This window comes from Marmota monax, unplaced genomic scaffold (assembly GCF_021218885.2).
Source record: "Marmota monax isolate L192 unplaced genomic scaffold, Marmota_monax_Labrador192_F-V1.1 WCK01_AAM20220418_F8-fsc00002, whole genome shotgun sequence".
In the NCBI taxonomy this organism is placed as follows: domain Eukaryota; kingdom Metazoa; phylum Chordata; class Mammalia; order Rodentia; family Sciuridae; genus Marmota; species Marmota monax.
In genome coordinates this window covers 25,301,709-25,321,596 of record NW_026693571.1, presented here as the reverse complement: position 1 = coordinate 25,321,596, position 19,888 = coordinate 25,301,709, and the positions used below count along the sequence as shown (strand labels likewise).

At 33.1% G+C, this 19,888-nt stretch overlaps 1 protein-coding gene across 2 annotated transcripts in view; it reads left to right on the top strand.

The window, feature by feature from the left end:
- The window catches only part of Ccser1 (coiled-coil serine rich protein 1), a 1,227,237-nt gene extending 1,210,285 nt beyond the window's left edge, over positions 1–16,952 (top strand). The window contains exon 11 of one of the 2 annotated variants that reach the window (XM_058583852.1): positions 13,674–16,952. In XM_058583852.1, the coding sequence (XP_058439835.1) occupies positions 13,674–14,159 (486 nt within the window). In that variant the 3' untranslated portion in view covers positions 14,160–16,952. The remainder of the gene's footprint in view (positions 1–13,673) is intronic. The other variant, XM_058583853.1, reaches the window with a different exon arrangement.
- The last annotated feature ends 2,936 nt before the right edge of the window (positions 16,953–19,888 follow it).

The window sequence follows — 19,888 nt, the reverse complement described above, 5'->3', positions numbered from 1 at the left end:
TTTGACATAGGAATTATATTTACCACATGTTTTTCACTATTGGTATTGACTTGAAACACTTTTACTGTCGTAGTGTCTTACTTATTTTTTATTTGTATTAGTTTAATTTCTTAAGCAAAAATAATGTATGTTTGATTTAAATTAAGTGTATGAATGGATGAATGAATGACTAATAAAAGGGAGAAAAAACAACAAAACAAGAAATACAAAAAAAAATTATAATAATAAGGGACATGCACTGTCCTTTTGAACTACTTTTGGATTTTAATCCTCCTCAGACAGCCTTCCACCAATAGTGATTTGTAGGAAATTGCCCAAATTATTCAGTAACAGCACACACTCAGTCTATTGAGTTGGTTTCTTGGAAAACTCATTTGCTACCAAGTAGCGTCTGCCAATCTATACTGATATTAGAGTGAAAACCACCAACTTATGGCTATGGTATTGATTCACCTCAGCTCTAAATTCCAATTCCAACATTGCCTTTATTGAAATGCAGGAGAACTCACCTCTGTAGTGGGGGAAGAATTATTCTTTCTGCCACTAGACAACTTCAGTCAGAAAAATGGAGATAGGGCTACCCTTAGCCTACATCCTGTTATCACATCATTCCTTTTTAATTACAGCTAATTACAGCACAACTAGCAAAGGTCAGTCATTATTTATGTAGGCTTTATCACCACACACTTACCCCTTTACTTTCCTTTCTCATAAACCAGCACAAAATATCTGCCATGCACTACCTTAAGAATTTGTCTATGTATTTATCATTTTTAGTACACAAACTTAACACCTATAATGTCATTTACATATCTACAGTTCATCAGTGTTGCTGAAATATGAAATAATGTCTAGCATTTGTAATTGGATATTCCATTATGCATCCTTTGGCCCTTTGTTTTTTTACATCAGATGCACAACTTATGTCCATGCATTGATGTGAAAGTTAATGGTTCTGCATGGAAACCTTAAGCAAACAAAGCTAAGGGAAATCTTGAACTGGTTGTTGATTATTACTACTACTAATTGTTATAATTCAGGGCAAGTCACTTATCCACTCTAGCCATAGTTTCCTTATAAAATCCAGGGAAAATACATTAGCTTTATATCCTATCTAGCATCTTGGATTCTTTATTGTTAAATCAAAATAAATGAAAACATTCATATTTTCAGTGAGAAACTTGTTATGATATATGGAATTAAAGATGATATATCATGAGCTTTGTAATGTTTTGAACAACCAATAAAAAAATACATTAAACAATATCCAGAAGTATCCAAAAAAAAGAATTTATTTCATTCAAACAATATCCCTGTTGATGTTTAAATAATGTTTAACTATTTTAACAATTTTTTTTATGCCCACGCTGGTGACATTATGAAAACTACAGGAATGATGATGCATCTGAAACAAAGACGTTTTTGTAACCGAAAAAAATTTACTTTTGACCAGACATTTTGCAGGCTTAAATCTTCTAGACCTGTGCTAATTTGACTCTTTCACTGCATAGCAGAAATACAGTTTCACTACGTGAGAATTTTTTGTTATGAAAGAAGTATTCATCCCCTAAGGTAGAGTGTGAAGCTAATAGTATTTTTCTGCATTCTGGGAATTGGTCCACATTTATTGTATTTTAGTAAAAAATAAACACATAAAAATATTAATTAAGATATAAAAACTAAATCGGGGGTGGGTGGGTATTGGAGATTGCACTCAGGGACATTCAACTACTGAGCCACATCCCAGCCATATTTTGTATTTTACTTAGAGACAGGGTCTCACTGAGTTGCTTAGCACCTTGCCATTGCTGAGGCCAGCTTTGAACCCACGATCCTCCTGTCTCAGCCTCCCCAGCTTCTGGGATTACAGGCGTGTGCCACCACACCCGGCATGAAAGCTAAATTTAAGGTACCTTGGTAATCCTATAAAAAGCTAAAATTTAACTCTAAAATATAAATTCTTTTTTTTTTCTGGAGATTGAACCCAAAGGTACTTTACCACTGGGCCACATCCCGAATCCTTTTTATTTTTTTATTTTGAGGCAAGATCTCACTGAGATGCTTAGGAGCTCACTAAATTGATGATCCTCCTGCCTCAGCCTCCCCAGCAGCTGGGACTACAGATGTATGCCACCACTCCTCAGATGAACTTTTAAAATAATAATTTGAAACTAATAAACACAAACAGTATGCATAATCATCAAATCTGTTTCCAAATAATTTGAGCTTATTTTAGGAACAAAATGTTGGAAAACAATAAAGTGGACTATTGTGCACATAAATGTTCCGTAGCATTACTGGATTAAAGAATATGTATGGGAAAAAATAATTATAGGACAATAACTGATATTAATCAAATGAAGATAAGTGACAATAACAATTTTAAGTCTTAGCAATTTGTAAGTTTCATCTGACTCTCATTGAATTTTGTGCTTTGTTGATTTTTTTTCTATTTAAAAATCAATTTTAGATCTTTTTAAGGATGACTAACTTTGAAGCTGTCAGCCCATCTGTTTTCTCTTTGTTAAGTAGACTTTTTGAGGTTACTCTTGAGTTTGTAAAGAAAATTATTTGCTTTGATAAAGCAGGTTTCAAAAGAAAAAAATAACCTTAGAATTTCTTTTTACACTCTATAGTAAGTGTTTCTAACACCCATAAACTCATCCTAAGTAGAAAAAAATGATTGGTTATTTTAAAAATTGCTATTATTAAATAAACTTATTATCTCCAAGGCTCAACTCTTTACACAGTGAAAGAATGTATTCATGAAATTCCATGCTTCTTCAAAAAATTGTTTCTAACTTGTAGGTAATGATATCCTGGCCATAACGTTCCATACCATAATTCATTTTCTGCTGTATCTTATTTCTTATTTATTCTATGTGAAAACATTTCAGAATATTAGGCTGGGAAAAATGAATACACTTCATCACAAATCACAAGGAATTCTCCATACTATACATTTCCATACATATGTCTATAATACTTTTTGGAGTTCTAAATTCTTTGAAGCACTTTTAAATTTATAAAGTCACCAAACCATCAAGCAGAAACATGTAAGTTTTTCTCTGTCACATCACTGCCTTGTATTATGTTTCCAGAACTTTCATGAATGATGTCTGCTCAGCCTTAAATTGTGCACGCTTCTGAAAGATAAAATAGCCAAATGTAATAATACAAGATGGGTGATTACATAAAAATCACTTCTGAAGTATATTTTGAATTTTTTTTAAAAAAACTTGAATATAAATGGATCTTCAAAACATTTAACGTCAACTAAGAAAATAATATTGTGAAAAAAATGGTCAATGAATTCAGCAAAGAATCTAAGTGGTTTGATATCATTGGGATAATACTACTTTCACACTAACTACATTGATATTTCCTCTGGGGGGAGGGGATCGATATTACTATGGATGAACTCTTTATCTACTTCCTGTGACCCTTTTCTTTAACATTTATTCTTACCTACTTTCAAATTTCCTGTATCTTCTGGATGTTTCCTCTTCCCATAATTTCTTTTAAACCACTTCTCTAACAATAATGTGCTTCATAGAAAAAGTTAAAAGACTAGTAACTTATAATGTTTCACTTCTTAAACATATCTTTATTTTGCCTACTAAACTTAATCCAAAATAAGAAAAACAAATTTCAATACCTAAAGGAATTTAAACAAAAATGAAATTTTAATGTCAAAACAAAAGCATGTGTAGTTAAATTTTTGACAAAGAGACAGTATATTATAGGGGACTTGGAATCTAAAGACCATATGTTACTGTCTGAATCATCTTAAGTCAATCAAGAGTCTCAGTTTTCCATCTACAAAATGAAATGAAGCATTAAGATTCAGTCTTAACATACTTTTATGAGGATAAATTTGGATGGTTATGTAAAAAAGAATTCCTAAAATTTAAACTGCACTGTCAATGGAGTGCTATAATTATCTTTACACAATGGGTCAAGGTTATTCCTAAAAATAAAATTATACCTGCATTACATAATCCTGATATAAAACAACAAATTCCAGTGTGGAATTGTTGTATTTTTAGTTCGCTTCCTTTCTCCTGTTATCTATTAGATTAGGTAAATAACGTATTACTTTAAAAATCTCTCACTAGAGCTTGTAGGGTAAAATTATTCAAACAATAAGTTAAGCAAAAAAAAAATAGGGCTCATGTTATTTTATCATGGTAATTAGGTCTAGAAAACAAGAGGAATAACAATAATCTAGATTTACTTAATCAGTGTTATTGTATGTATTTATTCATTTATTCAATACAAGAAATATTTTTACCTTATAAAGCAATAGCAGTTGGCTATAAAGCCTATGAATTATTCACCCAAAAGATATCATGTGCATCTAAGGATGTTTTTGAGATTATTCTTTGAATATTATTCTCCAGTAAATATTTTAAAATCTCACATGTGCTAGGTGTTAGACATCTTTGAGCCTGGATAGGAGACTCGTTTTTTAAGTTGATGCTATAGAGCCACGACAATTGTAAACATAAAAATTATTTCCTACTTATTTCTCTTAGGCTTAAACCCTCACTCATCCTTTATATTTATAAATCCTACTTTTCTTGGAATTTCAGCTGAGCAGAGTAATACTTTCTCAGCTGTCTTCTGGACTGAGTCCTTTCCTGATAGTACTCCCCTTATTGCTATTATAAGCATCATCCGATATTCTCATTTGAGTCACCTTTTAACTAAGGAGAATTACTCACACGAGCTGCTCACACACCCCCACATACAGACCTGTTAGTTTTACAAACACTTGTTATTTTCCAGGACTTAGATTTACCCAGAGTTCCTTCACTCTAGTTAAAGAACAGAGCAGGGAAGCATATGCCTGGTTACTTATGAGGAAACTGGTCCATGTTCTCACTTTGGTCTAGAGGAGAGGGAGATGAGGAGATCTTTCTCTCCTGGTAACCAGGACCCTTGCTAGCCATATTAACATTTGCCTTGCTTATTCTGTGCATATTCTCTAACCCTTTTTGAGTCCTAATACCCAGCAAGACAATATAGTATCCCCTGTAGGATTTAGGAGTGGGGTTGAGCCAAAGGAGTAATTTAACTCCAGACAAATATGTTTTCCATTTTATACTTCTTGGTAATTTGTGCAATCTGAAAGTAACAGTTCTTATGTTCCAACACCTTTGAATTTATCTTTTTGGTTAATACATGAATTTATTACAGAGCTTCTTGCTTGAAAAGCAGTAACTGCTTTTGTATACAATCTCTCTGCGGTAGAGTGTTTCCTAGACCTTTAACAAAACTCTTCTTTTATCACTGAAAACACATTTCACAGCTAAGGTCGCAGACACATGTGCAACAGTGCCAAAACCTTCCACAAAGACATGACCTGATATTCATAACTGCTTTAGAAATTATATCTCTCAATGCTGACAGGAAAAGAGCAGTCTGTTACTTTTCATAAATGTAGTCAGAGTCGCCATTGACAGTTCAATGGTAGTGATTTAGAAAGAGGAACATTTTGATTGCATCTGTTTACATCACACCAACACATTATGTGGTGCAAATCAAAGAGGACATTTGCTTTTCAACTAGTTTATGACACTCTAGGTTGCCTCCTTTCTCTATTTGTAAAAATTGTTGTTGATATTTTTAAGATCTTTTTTAGAGCACTGAGTGAAATGCTGCTAATTAAACTCCTTGGAACTTTAATGCTCCTTGGTTAGTCTGAATAAAGAAATCTTCAGACTTTATGCACCATGATATACAATCATTCATGTGTCATCGTTGAGCAAGATTTATGTTTACAAATGCTTCTAATGTCTATTAGTACATTGAATTGTTTAAGTAAAAGACATTATTTTGTTGTTTTAATGGCCATAGTATTTAAAAACAAGGATATGAGTTTATGTATAATGTTTTTTCTTTTTTGACATGTACTTGCTTTAGACTTTTATCTTTTTATCTGTCTAATTTAGGGAAGCATCATAGTTTAGGGCAGTGGTTCTCAACTGGGAGTGGGCAATTCACCCACTCCCACTAGGGGATATTTGGCAATGTCTAGAGACTTTTTTGGTTGTAACAACTGGGTGCAGGTGCAGCTGACACTGGTAGGTACTAGCCAAGGAGGTGGGTAACACCCTTCAATGAATAGGACAGACTCCTACAACAAAGAATTACATGATTCCAAATGTCAATAATGCCATATGTCAATAATTGGGAACCCTTAGCTGAGAGCTAAAATTGTGGTATTCAAACATTTAAGCTCCAATTTACATTCTGTTATCCACTGACCCTGGAATCCTGGGTAAGTACTTAAGGGCCAAGGTTTCTGTTTTCTTGTATTTAAAACAAATAAAAGATATCTAATAAACATAAAAAATGATGACATATAAAATGGCACATATCTTGTCACATCACAAATATTCACTAAATCTTAGATGTTATAAAAAATGAAATCAGTTTTCTAGAATTCTAAACTTATACAGTGTAAGCTCTGAGTTCAGAATGAGAGTCCTTTCCCACCCTGTTTCCTTTCAACTTTAGATATCAGATAAACGTGTTGAAAACACCTATCCCTAGCTTGTTGAATATTTGTTGTTGACAGTAAATTTGTTTTGTCTGAATGCAAGACATGCTTGGAATTTTATGAAGCTTTATCAATAATAGAAAACCTACTGTTTTCTTTTCCTTGACATCATTTTAAATTACTTTATTCTGACAGGCTCAAGTTTAAGCCAATAATGGCCTTCATTAAAACTAGATTAGAAACTAGTGGGATGGAGTTTTACAAGAAAAGATCTTTATGTCTCCAATAGCAGATCCTCTAGATAATACCACATTTCATCTGGAACACTGTAGAAACTATAAGTTTCCTCTAAGTGATGTGCTTCAATGAGAAGGGGACATAGACCAGGGATAAATCCAATGAATTCTTACTTAAAATATGTCATAGTGCTAATTTCATTTTCTTAAAATAATTTACAAAGATCATTAGAAAAGGATTGGTAAAGAGATCCTTAAGTATCTCCAGGCATAACTTAGCTTTCATAAACAGAAAAAAATAATAGTGAAGATCAGGATTAGGTTGAAAACACAATGAGGGAAATGAATCTAAAATTATTATCTAATGGTGTAGAAACATTATTCCAGTATGTGCAACTTTGCTGATATTTGGAGAAAAAATTTTTTGTTAAAAAAAAGACAATATAATCTGAATTGTATTGGGATTAGATAACAAAACAATTCAAAGAAACTAATATACAAACAATACAGAAAATGAAAATACATTAAATACTTAGAGATTTCCATTTGCATTTAATGAGTATTATTGTATATGCCTTTATTCAAAGCAATTTTCATATATACAATCATATTTAGCAACACATTTTTTAACATCATAATATTGCAGGTTCCTATTATTTTTGGTTCATATATTGATGTATCTGTGTTAAATTAACATAGGCACTTTAGAGTTTATTGTTTGTTTACTGATAAGGTATTCACACTTTGAGCTACTGTGTCTGAACTAATGAAGTGACCACCTCAATCTTGACACTACAAGACCGTTATCAGGAGGGTTAGTCATCTGTTGAATCTTTAACTAATATGTTGCTGCTACTACTAAAATACCAAATTTTATTTTTTTTTAATTTTTACAAATTGGAACTTATTCTGACCACTGGCATTTACATTTCAAAATCCAAAATGTTTGCATGAATGGTGATAATGAAATGCAAGATGACACTGATTTTAAAACACATTATTGAGTTAAAGATATTTTAATGGGAGTATTTTCATACCCCTACCTTTGGCCAAGGAAATGTGTCTCCATCTGTCATGTTTGTACAATGGAGAAGAAAGATTAAGAACTGTGGCACTACAGTATCTGTCCTTTGATTCATTTTCTACAGTATTGACAAAATGTCCTTAAAGTGATTCTTTTTTCAGTTGTGTTGATCTCTAATGTTATAGATCTCTGTCATATTGCTTTGACAGTTATGAAAGGCTTGTTGTTTCTTCAGGGCATATGTTGTAGTTACATGATATTTCTTATGGGGGAAGGTACAAGTAAAGGGGAGTGAGGCTACAAAACACCTCTGAAAGGCTGACCTCTCTCTTGGGAAAGGCACTCTCAACTACTTTTCAGAAAACAAACAAACAAACAACAACAACAAAAAACAATATATACAAGCTCAGTGCATGGTAGTTTAAGACTCAGGTAACATGTTAACCTCTATGGATCAAATTTACCAACCTATCAATGAAAGGGAATTTTCAATGGAAAGAACATTCCATACTAGATAGATTGTTTCAGTTATGAATCATGTTAATAAATTCTTTTCTCGAGAAGTTTGGAAGTGTGCATATTGGTGGTATACTTGTAGAGTTACCACTCAAAAATATTTTCAAGCCAGGTGCTGTGTGCACACCTATCATCCCAGCTACTCTGGAGGATCACAAGGGCTAGCCCAACCAGGGTGACATAGCAAGACTCCTCTCAAAAATTAATAATAATAATAATAATAATAATAATAATAATATTTTCAAAAAAAATTAAAATTATTTTTCTTCTATTTAGTTACACATGATAGTAGAATGCATTTTGACACATTATATATAAATGGAGTATAATTTCTCATTCTTCTAGTTGTACATGATGTAGGGTGCTGGTGGTGGTGGTGCAATCATAGGTGCACAAAATAGGATAATAATGTCCAATTCATTCTACTATCATTCATACCCCTATAATCCCTCCCCTCCCTTCACTTCCCTCTGTCTAATCCAAAGTATCTCTATTCTTCTCTCCAGCCCCCTATCCCCTTATTATGAATTAGCATCCACATATCAGATAAAACGTTCTGCCTTTGGTTCTTTGGGATTGCTTATTTTACTTAGCATGATATTCTCCAATTCCATCCATTTACTGGCAAATGCCATGATTTAATACTTCTTTACGGATGAGTTTTACCAAGTTTTAGTATTATGACAAAAGTGATTTTGTGTATAGAAAATCAAGAAAGAAAGAATCAGAGTATTAGTGACACAAATATTTGCAATTGGAATGCCTTCATGCCACACTGTCTCCAAATAGTTTTTGTAACATAAAGAGGAACTATACCTACATGAGGATGAAACTTAATCATTGAGATAAATTCAAAAAACTATCAAATGCCAAGCAACAAAAGACAAAATAAATTGCAATGAGAAGCTGGTATGACTAATTAATGGATCATAAAAACTGAAATTAAAGTGCATGGCTTGTTTGCTTGTTTCAGATTAGTGCCCCATATTGTGCTTGCTTGCTTGTTTTTTCTTTTTTAGTGATATGGAAAATAATAATGCATGTTAAAATCAGTGGCATCTTGAATTTTATGAAATATTGGCAATAGGCTCCAGTGTGTGTGTGTGTGTGGTGGGGGGAATCACAAGAAGTCAAGTACATATATTCAAGGTGCAGACTTGACTGATTCATCACTAGAATTTTTTATTCTTTTATCCTCTGCCAGAAACTCTAGGAATAGTTGTTTCATTGCTAAATTGTCGAAAGACTAACATAGACATTTGAGTTTGGGGAAACAATTCTGATTTTGAGGAAAATGTGGCTAGGCATATGCTCTGAAAATTCATTTCAAGGAAGTGATTCCAAGAGCTTCAAAGGAATTAACACTAATGAGTTATTTATTTTCCTCTAGGCCAAAGCATATAAATGTGTGTGTGTATGTGTGTGTGTGTGTATTCACTTTTTTTCAATCAAGGGAACTTTCCCTATATTTTTCTAAACATGTTTCAAATTTGTCAAATTAAACATATATTCTAAAATTATAATTTTAGAACTAAAAGAAGTGAATGATTGTTAGTGTTTCTTCAAGATCTAGTTCCATTTTCTATATTGGTTTCTCATTGAATGGCTTTGATGCTGAAGCCCTGTGTATATGTATGTGTATGCAAGGTCATCGTAGTTCAGTAGTGGCATAGCCAAGACTGGAGTCTTTTGGCTAAAGAGTCATTGCTTTTTCCATTATGCCAAATTGTCCCATAATATATTAAACATGAACAAGATACTTAATGTAGCATTAAGTATCTTGATGTGATGTGACTTCCTCCTCCTTCTACCCGAACCCCACACTTTCAGAACTCAGGCTTTCATTTTCACATTTGCTGAAAATGTTGGCAATTGATAGCTCTCAAGAATATTCCTCTCTAGAAATTTCTCTGGGGGAAAAAAAAGAAAAGCTATTCACCATAGGGAATTCCCCTTACCAGAGTCCACAGTAGTTCAGTAGCAGGTTGACTTACACATATAAAATTCCCACCTACTTGGGATGCCACTGTAGCTCAGTGGCAGAGTGCTTTTCTAGCATGTGTGAAGCACTAAGTTTGATCCTTAGCATCACATAAAAATAAACAAATAAAATCAAGGCATTCTGTCCATTTACACCTACAAAAAAAAAAATCCCAACTACTTGCCTGAATTGGGGAGAACTATGAAGAACCATCCCAATTCAGACCTCCCTTTATCATCAATTGAGATAAGTTAATTTAATCTCACCCTCTGCCTGACTCTGCTTTCTTCATTCCTCCATAGGGGTTGGCTTAGAGAAAATTCCCAGTAAACTTTTTAGTAAGATCTGTTATAGACTTGTGTTCTTCGAAGCCAAACTACAATAATAAACATAAAATTATTAGAATATTCTAGAGAAAATTGCTTTCATTTTAAATTTAGATAGGAGTACTTTAAATTCTGAAGGATGAAATAAACACCTATCAAAGTAATTTCATGGTCTATTGGTCACTTTATATTGTTTTTGTTATTATTATTACTGTGGCTGCTACCAAGATAAGTATGTTCAAGATATAATGTTAGGTATTTCGCACACAATAGTTCCTTACCTATTCAAAAAATTCAGTATAAAGACACAGGTATAAATATAAATCTTTCTTTCACAGATGAGGAAATTGGAAACAGGAAAATTGACTGACTTGCCATAGTCACTCAGTTAGAAAATGTGTGATTCTAGTTTTTTCTCCCATTGAATTTTAAGCTGCCTGAAGGCAATATCTAGATCTCTTTTGAACAGAATAATTTCCAAGTATTTATGCAGTTCCTTCCCTTCAGTAGTAGTCAATAAATATTTGCCATATGAATAGGTGAATTAATAGTACAATCTTCCATCTCCATATGAATCCTGCACTTAATGGTGAACAAAACAGAGAACTTTATAAAAAAAAATCTATGTCAAATAGATAGGAATAAGTGATTTAAATATGTATTCTTCTTTAAAAATTGCAAGTGATATTTTTCACTTTCTGTGGTAGATTCTTGTGTATTTTGTAGGCACCTGATATAATATTTGAGAGCCCACTCCCTGTGGGCTTGAGTTATTTGATCTTTTTTTAACATGAATTTATTAAAACTGTATGTTCAATCTAATACATCCCAGAAGGGCTAAAACAATTACATAAAGAGAACAATGAACTGTGGTGCATGCCTGTAATCCCAACAACCCAGCAATTTGAGGAGAGTCACAAGTTCAAGGCCATCCTCAGCAATTTAACAAGACCCTGTCTCAAAATAAATAATGAAAAGGGGTTACAAGTGCAGCTCAGTGATAGAGAGCTCTGTGTTCAGTCTCCGGTAATAGAGGAAGGAAGAATGGAAGGAAGAAAGGAAGGGAGGGAAAAGAAATGAATTTGTCTCAAAATGTAATATTAGAGAAATGGATATGAAGTATCTATCTACCTTCTCAACTTTCCTAGGCGACATGGTAAAAAAAAAAAAAAAGATCACCACAAAAATAAATAAATAATAGAGATGATAGATATGTTAATAAGTTTTATTTAAACATTTGCCTTTGTATACATATATCAAAACATCACATTGTACCCCATAAATGTATATAATAATGGTCTGAAAGTTAAAAATAATACTATTAGAAAAAGACATTTCACTGCTGGTGTTCTCATCATAGATTTACTAATGTCTCCTTTGTCCCCAAATATTTTTCTCATGATACTCTCAAGTAGTACCCATGATATGTCTAGCATTTGGCTGCAGAAACTAAACACAGGTTGATTAAGTATCCATTAGTAAAAAATTCAACAATTAAGAAAACATCTGTGGTCCTGTCACAGAGATGGAGAGAAATTAAAAGCTCACATTTCTAAGTAGGACCTAAACCTAGAGTGCTGAAAATTAGTCATGAAGAAAAAGAAAGCTAATAACATAAAGAACCAATCAAATACAAATTAGTAGATGAGTGAAAGGAAGTCTAGTAGAGCAGAGGAAGGAGAATAGGAGAGGGGAGGGAAGACAGGAAGGGAAAGGGGGGATCATGAACTGAAATGGATTCCCATGCATGTATGAGTTTGTTGGGATAAACCCAAATACTATGTATAACTATAAAGCTCTAATTTTAAAAAAGAGTAAGTTACAAGTTTCCTTAACAATGAAAATTGAATGGAAATATTTTATTGCTCTTACCCCCAAGAAAATTTGCATAAGGAGTAAGAGAAGCTACTTCAAAAGATTCTCATGAAGATCCACTATGTAAAAACATTATCAGAATGCTAGACAAAATACACACTAAGTACATATTATGTATTATCATCACTAACAGATAACCTTTATTCAGCAAATGTTTGTTAAATGCTTGATATGTGCCAAGCATTGGGTCAGGAGATTAGATATTAAGGAAATTTGTTGACTGGAGATTGCGTTTTCACAGTAGAGTAGCAAGCATTTGATTACAAAGAGTCTGAAGAAAACAGAGAAAACAAAGATAATTTTAAGATGTCAGCCTGACAGGTACCTTTTAGTAAGAGGAAAATACTCAGGGAAGAGTAAGTTTCACAGTTTAAAATTAATTTTTTTGGTTTGATGTCAAATTAGTGATATTAATTATACAACAGTGATGGTGGCTGGATAAGCAAACTGGGGTCTAAGAAGAGATTCGATTTGCAGATTTTCAAGGGAAAAATGAAAATATGGATATTTTAAAATGTATGCCATTTGGATGTCAAGTTAGCAGAAATTTCCTCTGGTTCCTTCAGCATATGCTGTACCACCTACTGCCGCCTAGGTAGCTCCTCTCTCTCCCCCTACCTCTTTCTCTCAATTTTCTTCTCATTCTTTATAGTATAATATGTCTTTCACTTTTACTTCCACCTGTACAATGAGCCACCTAGCTTTAGTTCCTACCTCAATGTATTTTTCTAAACCAATATACTGTAATCTTCAGAGGAATTTGAGTACCAGCTTTGACTCTGCCTCCTACACAGCATGATTCAATAAGCCATGTCTAACATGCATTTCTAGTAACACTCTGGGTATATACTTCAATAATGTACTTCAAAATGTAAAACACTAAGCCAACACAAAATAACTGCCTCATGCATTAATATTCATTACTTAGTAAAATAACCTATATTTTCAGATTATGCTTTAAAATTCAAATTTAGGAAATAAGATACATTAATTTCAAAATGCCTTTTATAGTAAATTAACCATTTAACCACTATATGTAGTAGTACTGCACAGAAAAATTTACTGTAATGGAAATTTCTACTGATGTTTTTCTCAACCTCAGAAAAGTTGAGGTTTTGAGCACCAAGGTATAAATACTACTCTGCATTCTATGTATACTATGAATGTGTTCTTAAAAACATCTTTCCCTCTCTGTATTTTATTCTAGGCTACATATCGAAATCGAATTGTGAGCCAAAGTCTCAGCACAAGGGACAGAAAAGCAATCCATACTCCCACCGAGGACCGTTTTAGATACGCAGCAGCCGACCAGACAAGCCCTTACAAAAACAAGGCCTGTCAACTGTCAAGTTTATGTTTCAGTAATTTCTTGAAAGACAAGGAACTAGCAGAAGTTATCAAACACTCCAGAGGAACTTATGAAACTCTCACTTCAGAGGTTACACAGAATTTACGAACCACTGTTGGGCAGAACTCCCTGAAGCCAACAGCTAAGACAGAGGGACTCTCCACGTTGTTAGAGAAACCAAAGGACCAGGCTGCTGTGGGCCGCCAGCATTCAACCTTTACAGGCAGGTTTGGACAGCCACCAAGAGGGCCAATCTCTTTACACATGTACAGCAGGAAGAATGTTTTTCTGCACCACAATTTACACACCACTGAGCTTCAGACTCTGGGCCAGCAGGATGGGTAATTAAGTCATCCTATTTGTGTCTCTGGGTAGGATAAAGATGGTTCACTTTTTTCATGCATAGTTCATATTTAATTGTCATGTACTTTTTATTACATTTATTTTTAGTCATAAACAAAGACCCGTGGGATTTTAAAAATTATTTTTATTTTGAAGAATGAGGGTTTAAGCATGTTAATTGATTTAGATTGAATGGCCTTGAAGAATTTACTATGTATATGTATAATAAATGGGACCATCTTGCTGGTTTATATAGTCCATAATTTATTGATCTTTTATCTCTATCACTTACTGATGTGTATTGAGACATTGAGGTTTCAGAAGGTAATATCAAATAGCACTCTGTTCACTATGTTGATGGTGTTACTGTAAAAATAGATATGAAGTATAAATAGGTAAAGGAATTGTAAAGAGTATTAAACTACATAGTTAATAGAAGGAGGAAAACAGAAGGATTTTTAAAGTCTTATATTTGGTGGTGTATTTATTTGAGGGATGAAGCTTGTTTGTAACCTAGAGATGTGTTTGTCTCTATTACATACATTCAAGTTTGAAATACTATTGGCAGGGTGGGGAACTGTTTGTTTTATTCCTTAAATTTTTAATTTAGACTAGTTAACAAAGGATTCCAGACAGAGTAATTGTGAGCTAAATAGGAAATAACAGCTCTGATTGTCACAAAATTTTGCTTTCAGTTTAGTTATTGATATAGAAGTACCACAGTATAACATGGTGAGGTGGTAAAGTCGGCTGAATTTTTAAAAAATGAATGGTTCATAAGGCATGACATCCCATGTTCTTTGAATCACTGTCATAAACATATCATCACATTTTTTAAAAATTTCAGGGATAAAGTATTCTAAGAAAAATATTCATTTGCTTCCCTTTTCTTGTATTTTTAAATGTGCATTTATTTTTATGTACTTTATTTTGCTTTATATATATCAACCCATAAGACTATGAATTGAGGAAAAGAAGGTGAATTTTTTATATCCTGGATACAATACTCTGACTGCAGTCATCTAGATTTAGTAAAGAAGGAAAATATATGTGAATTTTGGTAATTTGATCTTAGAAATAAACTTCTCACAGAAATATTTAAAACTCATTTGATGGTAAATATTTCTTTCTGACAAGTAAGGTCTAATATGTTGTATACTTAAGTGCACAAGGGATAGATCAATAAATCTAAATAAAATAATTTCATGTTTAATAGTAATAGAGCAGTATCAATGGTAGACATAAATGCATAAATAAGTAATTTTAAAAGGACAATTGGGAATCAGGGCTGCAGTTCTTTTATATAAAGATCAGAACTGGTAACTATATCCACATTAGGTAGAGTCCATGCAAATTGAAACTGTCATACCCGCTGCATGATCTGTTTCCCTTACATTCTCTAACAGACAAAATCCATCAGCATGCACAAATGAGATGAATAAAGGGAAATTGAGATAGCAGTTTTAGCATGGCATCTGACTAACCTGCTTAAATCAAAGCTATATGTGAAATGCATCTCCTAATATAAAAATGTATTTGAGCTCCAGGCTTTGGGGGGAAAACCATTAGATCCCCACTTCCCAGCTTTAACTATTGAACTTTGATAAATTTTCAAACTTTGATTAGAATTGTCAGTAAGGAGTACAGAGAATATCTTGTACTTGTAATTTCGATTTTCCAAAGAAGACATGTACATCAAGACAAACATTTGTCAAACGTCTTCTTTCTTTGTATGTTTGCAATTCTGCCAAAAGAGAACAATACACATTGCAATTTGCTTGACTTAATGAGACTGCTGTCTAAAATTCCCACCATATTTTAGAAACTATAATACTAATGCAGATATACATTTTGGGCAGGACAATATTTAAGAAATTATAGAAAAAATATAATTATTAGTTGTGGAATTCAGCTTGATTTGTATTGAAAGTTCCTGTGTGTTGCTAGAATATTTTATACCTGTAAATAAATAAGCATGATAAAATAATCAAGGCTTTTTTTCCCAGGATATGGAAAAACTATGTATCACAAATAATGTTTTTGATTTGGACTTTTGGAGTTTATAGTTTTGTTTTCCTGGAATATAGACTTTTGAATTATACTTTGTAAAAAATAATCTATTTAAGAAAATCTGTCATTTAATAGACATTTTAAGAGATGTTTTAAACACTAGTATTTTCTTGAAAAATCTTTTTTAAAGCTGAAACATTCAAAAGAAAACCTGGACTAAACCTTTCAATTTTAAAAGGAGGGGTATTTTTTGGAAATATCATCTTAAAGCAGTTTTGTATCAGTATTTTCAGCATTGTTATAATATTATTTGTAATACTCAGTGTAACTCAGGCCTGGAGAAGGTGTAAGCCCACTGTGTTAATGTAGATCAGTAACTGTAAGACAGGGGTCTTTTCTAAGTTCCTCTTGTGTAGATAATATTCTGTCATAATAATGGCATGTGGGCATTCTTTCAGCAAACTGAAATCTTTGTACTAAAATCTCTAGTTTTCTAAGACAGTTCCATGTATAAAAATGATTTATACATCTCTCCAAGGCAGTACATATCCAAAGACATGACACCAGGGGAAAAAGTGCTTGTTTTTCTGATGAAGCAGTGGTCTTGCCTTTTCCTTCTTCTTTCTTTTGTGCATGTATATGTGTAGATAACCCTAAGTAACCCTGTAAAATTTCTGCTGCAAACTGTCTCTTCGAAACCCAGAATGTGTTTTAAAGGACAATTATGAAGAGACCTCCCTTGAAGGAAAGCTGTTTCTACCTGAAATAAACTATACACACTTTTGTAATGACTGGCATATGTCAATGGATTTCTTTGAACTCAGTGATTTTTTTTCAGATGATTTTATACACTAACAGCGTCACCATAAAGCTATGAATTATCTCTGAAATTATTTTTGCTTTTTTGGAACACCCTCATCTTTGTTCAAATGACACCATGAAATTGATGCTGTATTGTGAAAGATAGAAATTTACCAGGATCAGTATGCTCAGGGTAAGAGCCTAGAGATACAGGTTATTCAAGGTATTTCATATATATATATACCGTATATATAGTATAATATATAACATATATAATAGTTATCTGACAGATAACATTAAACAATTATAAGCATTTACATATTTACATGATTTAAATTGTTTCTAAAGGTTTTCATACTTAATTGGGGGTTATGACCTGGGTTTTATTTGTTTTCCAAGATTTAATCCAAACCCATTGTATTATTTTCTCAGCATTGAGTTCTTATTGAATTCAAATTTCCCTTTTTGTTTTGTTCACCTGTATGCTCTATAGAGATAATACTGACACCCCCTCTCCCAGAATCTTTGCTTTCTTATCAGGTATTTAAGGACCATGTCCCTAAAATATTCGATCATATTCTATTAGCTTTCTAGGTACTTTCTTGATCATTTAGTTACTGAAACACCAGGAACAGTTATTGGATGGCAAGTGCTGTTTCTCTATGTCTCTGTCATGATTACCTTCCTCATTATCAAGGGATAGTAAACCATATCTGTGGTCATTTTTAATAATGGGCATAATCTTATAATCTCACAACATTTTTTAATAGTCTCAACCCCCATTTTTGTAATCTTGAACCACTTTTAGAAATTTGTATTCTGAAAAGCCATAGAAGGAGGAAGTACTTCATAATGTCCTAAGATCTCGTGCAACCAAGTATTGACAGTTGAACAGAAAAGGGGATGCACACAAATCTGGTGTCTATGATTATCACCCATGTGACTAAATCACATGCCCAATGTCTAGAAGAGTTTTCCTCACTAATGTATCTACTTAAAGGTAGCAATGATTCATTTTTAAAAGTATTTTTATTGCATTCTAACATCTGACTGTATTTAGGCATTATTATCAGTTTTTACATATTTTCATATAAACATATATATTTTTATATAAGAATATTTCAAGCACACCATGTTTTAGAAATTTGCTGCTTCTAGAATTAAAACTTTTTAAAAAATTCTTGGCTTTTTTTCCCCCATGTTCTAACTTTGTCATGTCAACTCTAGGCTCTATGTAATTGTTCCGCAGGGATGTTAGAATATATAAACTAGTATTTGTTTTTATCAAAAGATGAATTGCATTGTAGTATAATTGCAAGAAGTTAAGTAACCAAAAACCAAACAAAAGAAGTTCACTTCTCCGTTAAGATACATCACCTCGTCAAATCTTTATTTTTAAATTTTTTTCTTTTACCAAGTTGTTTCATCAATAGACAGAACTAAAAACATATCCATGGACAATTTGTTTATGATTCATTTAAAATTTTGCTAGAATCTAGTTCTAGTCTGAGGAGTACAGCACAAGTAAGAATAGCTCATCCTGTAGTTGCATTCTGTATGGAAAACAATGGAGGTAATCCACTTGTTCACTATGATCTAGAGAATTTCCCAACAACAACAACAAAAAAAAATTAAGGTACAACAAAAATACTTAAATATACAGGGTCATTTTTTTCCATTTGAATAAATGATTTGGAATATAAGTGCAGTGATCCGGATATTCCCCAAAGGTTGTTCATATGATTGGAGATTTGATTTCCAGTTTCATATGAGATGGCAAGTACTGGGAGGTGCTATGGAAACTTTTAGAGATGGGCCCTAATGGGAAATCTGAAAGTCATTAAGGGTGTGCCCTTAAAAGGCAGTTCTCATGCACTTCTTATAAATGGAGCAAGCCTGGCCCATCAGCTCTCTGCTTCCTGGCTCAAGATGTGACCACTTGCCAAAGCACATTCCTGCCATTACCATCTACCATCTACCATCTGCCATGGGGCTTTCACCTGATTTAAGCTGACATAGGTGCCATGCCATTGATCCCAAAACTGTGGCCTAAATAAACCTTTTTCTTCTTAAGTAACTTATCTCAGGTACTTTACATTACAGTAATGAAATACTGTTTTTTTCTATGGCATTTTCAGTGTAGCCTCATAACTTCTCTAGTTTAATGTAATTGCCTTTTCCTCTTATAATTCAAGAAAAAAAAAGCCTCTTACATCTTCTTTCCAAAACATTGCTTCATTGCTTTAGTAGACTCAGTTTTCTGTAACAAAATACCTTTTGCGGGGAAGACTCAAATAAAAGATTTATTTCTCACAATTATGGAGGCTGAAAAATCCAAGATCAAGGGGCCAGCAGAATCAGTTCCAGGTGAGGGTCTTGAAGAAGTGCACCTTCTTTTTGTGTCCTCAAATGGTAGAGAAATTTGGTGTCTTCCTCTTCTTAGGGACACTCATCCCATCATAGGGGGCCACCCTCATGACCTCATCTAAACCTAATTACCACTTACAGGCTCCACCTCCAAACACCAGCACTTCACGTTTGGTGTTACGGCTTTGACATATAAACTTAAGGAGGACACATTTAGTATATAACACTCATTTTCATCTCACAACAAACTGGGAAAGGAATTAGTGTTTTACTCTTTCATAGACTAGAAGGTAATTTGCCAAGGACACAGCTAGCATGTCTAACTAAACTGAATTCCATAGCCCTTGACTTTTTTGTCATATCATGCTAACCTCCAAAGTAGACTCTCTCCAGGGGTCAAAGTGGTTCAAGCAAACATATGCCACCTCAATCTCCTTTACTCTTAAAATTCCAGTGATATTACTAGAGAAAAAATCTGGATAATGTTCAATTTTAGAAAAACTTAATTCAAAAGCAATTTTAGAAAAATCATTGAAGTTCTGATCAATACATAT